Here is a 9567-nt window from a genome sequence, read left to right on the forward strand (position 1 = left end):
TCAACACCTCCCTTCTCTTTAAAAAAGGTTATTTGGGGAGCTTTCATCGACATCGATCCGGTAAGGTGTGCCCTAGGCCGGACAAGGGGACCTTTGGAGAAGAAGAGGCTACTCCACAAGACCATCGACACGAATACCGAGGGGGTTTTCCTATGGATTATTTGTTTTTACTTTCGATTTCATTATTGATTGTATCTTGCTCCATGGAGAGATAAACCCCCTAGTGGGTACTTGGATTTTGTAAACCATAGGATGTTTTTGTTTCATTGACCTTTTATTATGCTTTCCTTAATTGATTTCACTAATTGAGTTCTAATCTTGAATGCTTGTTGAATGATTTCTACCTTAGAGTGACACTATGGTTGAGAGACCATCTTGGTAACCTTTGTGGATGAATGACACATCATGAGGGTTAGACAAAGTAAGGTTGGAGAGGATCGAGAGGGTGAATCGAGAGGTAGCAGAGCGCCCCTTTCCCTTCCGATGTAATTTATCCTACCTCCACGTTCCAAGAGTTCTTTGCTGTCATAGTAGAGTGCAGGGCTAAGGGATGAACTCCGCTCGGGCTTAGTTGCATGAGCAACTGAGTGAAGCGTTGAAGTGACTTTAGCATCTTGGGATTAATTGTGACTAGGGATCTTTTGCCTGGACCAAAGGGTTAGATCTACACATAGAAATAGGGTTTATCACCTGGAATCCTAGAGTTAGTCACGGTTGACCTTAGGTTTGGGACCGTGTATTTAAGGATGTCCACGACTCATTAAGAATCAATTCGGAGACATAATAGTTGGTCTTGAACTTGAAACATTAGTCCTAGGGGGAGCATTGTCCGAGTGCCCAACTTCTATCGATTGTCTTTCCTCTTACTTATTTGTGCCTCGCGTTCTTGTTTCTTTTATTTCTATTTACATTACATTTCATCAACATAATCATTGTTCATCTTCACTTGGTTAAGTAGCAATCTTAGTATTTTTATTCCCTACTATCTGTGGATATGATTCCCCACTCACCTGCCATTTATTACTTCAACAAACCTGTTCACTTACAGGTAACACGCAAGGGGCATTGTCAAGTCCTTTCCAATAAAAAATTGAGCATAGGTTGAACATACTGGACTTATATATGAAAACTATTTTGATACCAATGGCATCATTCCCATCAATTAATCTAGACAAATGCCTTTCCCTAATTTCTAAACTTTCATCAGTCAAAATTTCACAAATCTACCTTTTTTTTGTTCAGCATCAATAATAATACGGCATAGGCCATAAACAAAATAATTGCTTTTAGAGCATACACTTTGTCATCATTCTTGAAATAATCCAACTAAACTAAGATTGTGAAGAAAGAAATAAAGTTGAGAGCATGCAACGAATAGAAATCCATGAAAAATGAGTTCTTTGTGTATAAAAATTATGGTAGTGTATGAAAGGTACTCCTAACACTTATGTATGACATTTTTGATATTATCTTACTTGTTAAATACATAACATGTGTTATTATCAAAGTGTGATTTCAAAATTTTATACCAACATTGTGTGTAATTTCAAATTTTCAAAATAGCGTATATTTAAGAACCTAATAATGATAAGTATTTCACAGTGAATTGTTTCATTCAATGAATTAGTGATGATCGCATGTTTTCTCTAAATTATAGAATATGTAAAAAAAATATTTATAGCTAAATCAATGATGGTCACATGTTTTCCTTGAACTATAGAATATGTATTGCTAAATCAATGATGATCACAAGTTTTACCTAAACCATAGAATATGTATAACTAAATTAATGGGTCCTTGAACCAATTTACTTTTACTAAGAATGATCATAAAAAAAAATCCAAAAATATAAAACTTAAAATTTGGATTAAGAGGACTAGAAGGATTTATTCTAGTTCTGGTTTTTGATTATTAGGGTTTTATATATCTATATATGTATATGTACATGCATATGTTATGGTTTGAGTAATATCACTCAATTATTATCAAACTAAATAAACAATAAAATCTCAATAAATAAATATTCGATAAATTAATAACCTCGATTAAATAATATTTTTTCCCAGTTCGGACTATGGCCAATGTGCTAAATTAATTAATAATTTCGGTAGATACATAAGATAATAATTTTTTAAAAAATTTTTTGTAGCCCTAACAAAAATATAAATTCATAATTCATTGAATGCATGGAAAGAGTACCATACAAAATTCATAATATTGAATTTTTTTTAGACTAATTTTACTTTTTGAATTTTACTTTTTAAATTTTACTCTTTTCTAAAATATGCATCTAAAGTCATTTGGTTCTTCTTTGTTTGTGAACTAAATTTAATCTTATCCTTAATTTAGTTAATTCATAACTAATTTTTTTTTTTAAGGGCGACAAGCGCCTGTCTCTGTGGTGTGTGAGTTGGTTGCGACATCACTTATGAGTTAATTCCTCCTAACAAACAAGCCAACAATACATTAACATATAAATACATCATCCAAACAAGGTCTTCTCCAAAGGTTCACCGGATGCCCGGTGGCCTTGGGAGTCTAGTTCATCATCAACAAAGGAGAAAGCATAGAATACAAGAAATACAAGACAAAGCTCATAACGAATTCCCTTAAGATGTAGACTATAAGGTCGTGATGAGAACTTGTCAGGTCCTCGCCGGCTCTATCCTAGATGTTCTCCTTCGAGTATAACCTTCTTCTCCTTTCAATTTGCCCTTCAAATTCACCCTCTCCAAATGCCTTGAAACCATAGATATGATGTGTGGAGAATAGTGACAAGAAGTCCCTTGATTCAGCCCTAAAACTGATGTTTTATACCCCCAAAGGCATACTGGTCGCATAGTATGGGGGTTGTACGGAAGCAATTGGAGCAAATCGCAAAGCATATTAGGTGTTATGTCGGGTGGTATATGGGTGCCATGCCGCCCAATATGGTGGTCGTATGGCTTAGGCAAAACTTTCTGTCTTGAAGACGACTCTCTTTGTGCTATAGTGAAGTGCTACATTAATCGCTACGGTATTGCACCTCCAAAGTCCCTTCATTTTCTATTAGATCCATTCTGGTGTAATGCGGCCTGTATGAAGGCCGCATGATTCTCCTATGTGGTACTACAGTGCTTCTGCTACATTACTTGCTACAGTGTCGCACCACTGATTTTTCCCTTTTTTTTCACCCAAATCGTGTTCTCCATGGCTTCTTTATGCATTGCAAAGCGAATAACGAGAAATTAAGCACAAAAAAGGCATCAATTCTATAAAATGTATGTGCCAAGTGTATAAAATACATATAAAAAAACATATATATTTAGACACTTATCATACAACCCAAAAATAAAATATATCATAGAACATGAATAATATAATACCCATAGTTATACTGACATCAAAATAAAAGTTTTTTATTATTAAATAATAACTAAAATCAGCTATCTAGAGTGTACTAGCTTTTCCTATAACTACTTTTTAATATATATATATATATATGCTAAACAATCAACTTATATGTGATCAAATAGCTTTCAAGAGCCATTCACCACATTAACCATCACCAGAAACAATCATGGCTAATTGATTTTAAAAATTGTAATATTTCATATTTCATAAGACCCATAATCAAATATTCATCTTCGTCATTCACGAGATGATTTTTCCTCAAGTATTTTTGTTAAATGTCACAGGGACTTAAACATGAAATCAAATGAACCAAATAAAAGTATCTTTATTTCACAATCACTTATTAAACGATGTCATTCCATTGAAACAACATAAGAAACAAAAGGGAATTAATGATACATTGCTTCTAGAACTCATGGAGATATTATTCTTTAAATGAATAATCAAAGATCAGCATCAAGAGAATATTGTGATAGAATCATCGGCAGAGCTCCAATATCTGTTGTAGAACCACATAGAATCAGCAACAACTGCATCACCATCTTGATTCCGGTGCCATTCGTAGTAGGCATGAGTTCGGTTCTTTATTGAAAAGACTGCATGACCAAAGCTGGCCTCCCGATAAGCTGAATACTTGGGCTGTGGATATGTCATGCTGCAAGATGAAAATGTCAATGAAATCTGACTTTGATTGCATAATTGTATTTCAAGTAATTTAAACAAAAAACAGAGTTGATACTTGTCGTACTTTGTTGCAAGTCCTTCAAGATTTCCACCGTCACCAATGGTGATGTATACTGGAGCAGACTGGTCATCTACAGGGGTGCATTCCCCGTTAACTATGTTGTAAGCAACATTTGATATTCGATGCTGTGAGAATTGATAGAACAGTTAAATTAAGAATTTGTAAACTCCCACGCGAATATTCACAAAAAGAAAGTATGGCTCACAATGTATGCTTGGTGATATATAGATTTTCAATAAATTAAGCCCATGAATAGGACCATAGAAAAGATTTGAGGGTTTCATAAAAACTTACACTGCGTTCATAGGCATGGACATGGCCTGCAAACACGACATCGACTTTGTTTTGCACAAACCATGGCTCATACATTACTCGCATGGTTTCCCCTTCCATATAGTGATAGTTGTAACTATTATACCATGGAGAGTGCATGAGAACAATTAACCATGGTGTCTCACTTCTGTTCACCTTTGGGAACTCTGCTTCAAGCCATTTGTACTGAGGAGTGTACTTAGCTAGAAAGCAAAGTGGCAATTCACAAGTTAGCTAAACTTAATACAAGTAGATACAAGCTTTGGTTGGCATAAAGCTAAACAAATACAAAGAATATTAACTTAACTATCAGAGTAACTAACACTCCTATATCGTTAGTAAATATGAATTTGAATAAATAAGACAAGATACTCTCATCCGATCAGCTCAGCTTATGTTTCCGAGTTAAATCGGACCAAGATAATAATATATTTGGTTTCCATCTAACATGGTAACATGGTATCATAGCTTACTTTACTTGGTTTGTCTACAACATGATTGGTTAAAATAGACTAGCACATACTAAAAGAGCATATTAGAGTAATTAATAATCCCACATCAGTTAATTTCGTAAACATGAATTTGAATAAATAAGACTCGGTCTGTAATCCAATCAGCTTAAGTTTTCTACTTGAATCAGGCCCAAATAATATGTTTAATTTAATCTAACACAAATTACCAGTGCAATGTGGATAATATTTACAATTAACCGATAAGTTCATTTTGCGTGGCCTTTGCATGTCCTATAATCATTCATATCAGGGGTGTATTTGCTATTACCGTGAAAATACTATTGCATATCAAGAATAGCACTACAGTAAAGAAATAAATAGTTTCTCTCTTTATTAGATGAAATTTTGACACTGGCTTCACATCATATGGAAACCTAAATAGTTTCTCTTTTTATTAATTCAATTGGTATTTTTATCAAACAATGGCATTCAATTTGTGGATCCCTAAATCATAACTACAAAGTAAATCTAATTTGGAATGATAATCAGAAAAATCAGACGAATTAATATAATCTCATTAGAAACAAACTAGTGTACACAACAGTAAGAAAGTGACAAATATGCCTTCACCTATGAAAGAAATGCAATGTTTAAAACATAAGTTCTGGCTAATTTTGCTGAAATACTTTCTCAAATATTTTGGGTTTGCTTTTGTTGACAAATCATGAATGTCAATAAACAACAATTTCCATTTAAAGCATTAATGGCCAACATATCAATACATATATATATATATATATATATGAGAGAGAGAGAGAGAGAGCATAAAACAAAAATAGCATGTCCTCTACTCTTTCAGAAAACCTTATGCACATAATCTAAGAAAATACTAAATCTCATCATCGAAGTTTAATGTCACAGTTCAGAGTTCCAGAAAATTATTTTCAAATAAAGATATTGCAAATGGATTTATCCATACCATAAGCGGAATAGGATGACAGGACAATGATGTGTGCAGAGGCACGCTTGATCGAATACCAAAATGGAGCTGTGCTACCTGAAGCCTTATAGGGAACTGTATACCTGTGACGAAATGGCTTGAATGGCTTGGTTTCACCCTACAAACATGTCATGAATTTTATCATATTAGCATGAATATTGTCTGCATGTGAATGTAGTTCTCCTGACTTAATGCCGACGACACGAACTACAAAGTAAAATATCATCACGCTCCTTGCATTATATACAAATGCCATATCATGTGCAAATAAAAAAAAAATGATATGAAAAGTAGAAAAAGAAGTTTGACGTAATAAGTTTGCTGCTCACAATTTCTGGAGCAAAATCAATCTCATGGTTTCCGGCTGTCCATATCCACGGCTGATATGCAACACTTCTCTCCACAAACCTTCCCCATGTATCCCATCTGACATTGTCATGATTTGGGTAGTTATCAGCATAAGAAAGATCACCTACAAATAGTACAGTCTCTCCTCGAATAGGATTTGACTCGTAATGAGAAAGAGTGCTATTTGAGTCATAACTCTGTCCAAGATCCCCTGCATAAGCATATAAGATCATGAAAACTACATTAAGCGTATGTTCACAACACTGCAATCTTTTCAAGAACAAAGTATCTTCACTGTTTCACTGATTTTAAGATGTGAATTTAGAACCTGACAATATTTCAACCATTATATACATGATTATAAATGATGGTACTTGTGAGATTTAGGAAACACTAGACATTAGCGCAATTACTGAAGGGGACAACTACCAACTAGCTATCGATGCCGATATATGTAAAGCATCTCTCAACAGAGCTATAATTTAACAGCTAATAACATTCCTGGAATTTAATTAGTGGGGAAAATCCCACATCACTATATTGAATATTGTTGGCATTATGATTCGGAGGAAGGATAACATATCTTAAGATGTCATTACTTTTCGTGAAAAGGCTACCCGACAAAACTAAAACATCAAACAAGAATTCTCTTTGCTTTTGATTGAGTATGATTGAATGATAAACATGTTCTATACTTCTATACATGTTAACAGTCATAAAACATTTTTACATCAACATTTGATGACTATCGAGGCTCAAGCAAGAAAAAAATATACATAAAAATTGCTTTTATTGCAAATTTTCATAAGCCTGTAAGACAACAAATTGGCTTGTAAATAATAATTTCTAGATATAATTTATTAGCACAAGGAGTAATATATAGACAAAATAAGATAAAAAAAGGTGAGGCATATAGTAAGTTAAGATGAATGAGGAGATGAAATCGCACTGCATAATATAATGATCATAGCTGTTTGTTGCAGCAAGCTAACAAATGTAATACAATTATACAAAATTCAGTATCTTCTTAACAGATCTTTGAGAAGATTGAGAAAGGAGCAAGAGCAAAAATAAAGCATGAAATTGTTTGCCTACAAAAGGCGAAAATTGAATTCTGTTAGGAAAATAATAAAACAGATGAAATTAAACATGAGCAAATTAAAAGCTATTTTGATGATGATCATGAATTTCCTCTACGCATTTTTCTCAAAAAAAATAAGTGTGAAATTTTGTTAGAAGTTAAAACAAGTTTCCTATTTCAGAGAGAAACATAAAGAAGTGTTATGGGATATTGACAAAGTGTGGAGACAGAAGAATATTCAAGTTAAGATATCTATGAAAACAAATCTACAGAAAAATCCACAGTAAGTAAACAGAGTATCATCACTTAATTCTCCCAAGTGCCAAAGACAAGCGTAACTTCATGCTACTCTATTCATTGATGACATAGATTATGCGAAAAATTCAAAGCGAACTGAGAGTGATGACAACCGAAAAAAACCATCAAGAAACAAAATATATATAGCTTCAGTTCCAAATGCACCAGAAAAATTTATAAAGGACTTCAGATTTATTATTAGCCAAAAAAATAGTTACCTATAAGACCAAATGTGTAAGGAACATCAGGACCAACTTCTGGAGGTGTTGTGAACCAGAAACGCCGTGTTGTATTTCCAATCCCCACTTTATAGTAATATTTTGTTGAAAACTGCAAAAAAGTTCAAAGGTCGTACTTTCAATCTTCAAACTCCTTTGAAAATACTAAAAAGGTTCAGTTGTTCATATACAAGTTTCTTTGACATCAGTAGAGAAACATTAGTAGATTGTCTTATTATTTGTGCATGCGCTTAGCATGTCAGGAGAAAACCGTAAGCATCAATAAAGGAATGGTAGATCTCACAAAGGTAAAGAAGAATCTTTGGACAAACAATAAATCAGAATATGAAGGAAACAGTACTTTTTATTTTTTTAATAGTTTTCTTTCTTTGATAGCCACCCACCTTCAAATTCCTAAGTGTGCAATGATGAATGAACCCAGATGTGTAGTTGTAATACGTATACTGTGTGAGCTTGCCTGTGGCATGGAACTCAAAATTGTCCTCAGATGTTCCATAAAGCACTGTGTTAGACCCTGGCTCATCCTGAGTGACCCATGAGACAATCACTGCTGACCCATCCATGTTACCTTGAGTAATATGAACCTTCAGAAACAAAGAAAAAAAAATCAGAAAAAGCTGCTTCCGAAAAGAAACCCAATCAATGTACTAAAAGAAATAAGAAGAAGAAAAAATTAATTGGTAATAAGCAGGAAATTGTGGTGAGATAAATGATGAAAATTCCAAATTTTGCAGGCAGGAAAGAACATAATTTCAAAGAAAAGTAGAAAAGAGCACAAAGTATCAGCAAAAGCAATGTGCCAAACAAAACCAATAAGTAACTAAAAAAGATAAGCAAATTTTAAACCAAACCACCATGAACCAATAGATAATTTACAGATCAGAATAGAGTCCCTGGAATACCAGAACACCATTTACTAGGTAATCAAGAGCAAAACTAAAATAAAAAATTTCCACACTAAACAATAGGTACTTTCTAAAAGAATCAATTTGAGCAACAAAAGAAATAAATAAAACCAACTTTAGCGACACACTAGAATAAAAAAAATTGAGAAAAAAAAAACATGATTTGCTTGGTAATCCAGAAGAAAAGGAGAACTAGGAAAAATAGAGCACCAAAAAATAAAAATAAAAATTACAGATGGTAGAAAAGTGATTTTGCCAAAACAATAAAAAGAATAAAATAAACAGAATGTCATAACCTGCTGGGGAGCATTGTAACCAGAAGGAACTCTGAAGACATCAGCATCAAGAGGCATATCAATGGTTTTCTCGACCTTGCGGACAAAGGTACTGGTGACACCACCATGGCAAAACCTCAAGAACAAACCAAGCAACACAGTAAGAACAAGAAGCCGATTGAGATGATCTGCCATGGCTACACAAGTGAAGAAAAGAAGAGATAGAGTTTGTCAAATAAGAAGACGAGCAATAGAATATGAAATAGAAGAGTAGAATATGCGACGAGTCAATGTGAAAGGAGTTGGGAAGAGAGAAATTTTTCTTAACGAGGCAAGTTTGTCATTAATGAAGGGCTATCTTTAAATTTGTTGACTAGTTTTGCTAGTTTGAATTTTTTTTTTAATTTTTAGTAAAAATTTATTAAACTTACACGGTGGCAGAGAATATTCTAAGAGTAGCCTTGTAATCTACTTAATTTGGATTTTTTTTTAAAAAAATTGTTGAAAAGTTTTGCTAGTT

The 9567-nt window shown here is 33.5% G+C and overlaps 1 protein-coding gene across 1 annotated transcript; it reads right to left on the bottom strand.

Moving 5' to 3' along the window:
* Positions 1-3698: 3698 nt before the first annotated feature.
* LOC120266398 (purple acid phosphatase 2-like) lies at positions 3699-9347 on the bottom strand. The gene is made up of 8 exons (XM_039274021.1): positions 9069-9347; positions 8251-8451; positions 7847-7958; positions 6232-6461; positions 5882-6020; positions 4433-4653; positions 4142-4263; positions 3699-4048 (listed from the first exon to the last, which is right to left on the bottom strand). Exons 1-8 carry the CDS (start codon positions 9240-9242, stop codon positions 3850-3852), a joined length of 1398 nt encoding a protein of 465 aa, XP_039129955.1. The 5' UTR covers positions 9243-9347; the 3' UTR covers positions 3699-3849.
* Between the last annotated feature and the right edge of the window lie 220 nt (positions 9348-9567).

The sequence above is a fragment of the Dioscorea cayenensis genome, chromosome 8 (assembly GCF_009730915.1).
Source record: "Dioscorea cayenensis subsp. rotundata cultivar TDr96_F1 chromosome 8, TDr96_F1_v2_PseudoChromosome.rev07_lg8_w22 25.fasta, whole genome shotgun sequence".
In the NCBI taxonomy this organism is placed as follows: domain Eukaryota; kingdom Viridiplantae; phylum Streptophyta; class Magnoliopsida; order Dioscoreales; family Dioscoreaceae; genus Dioscorea; species Dioscorea cayenensis.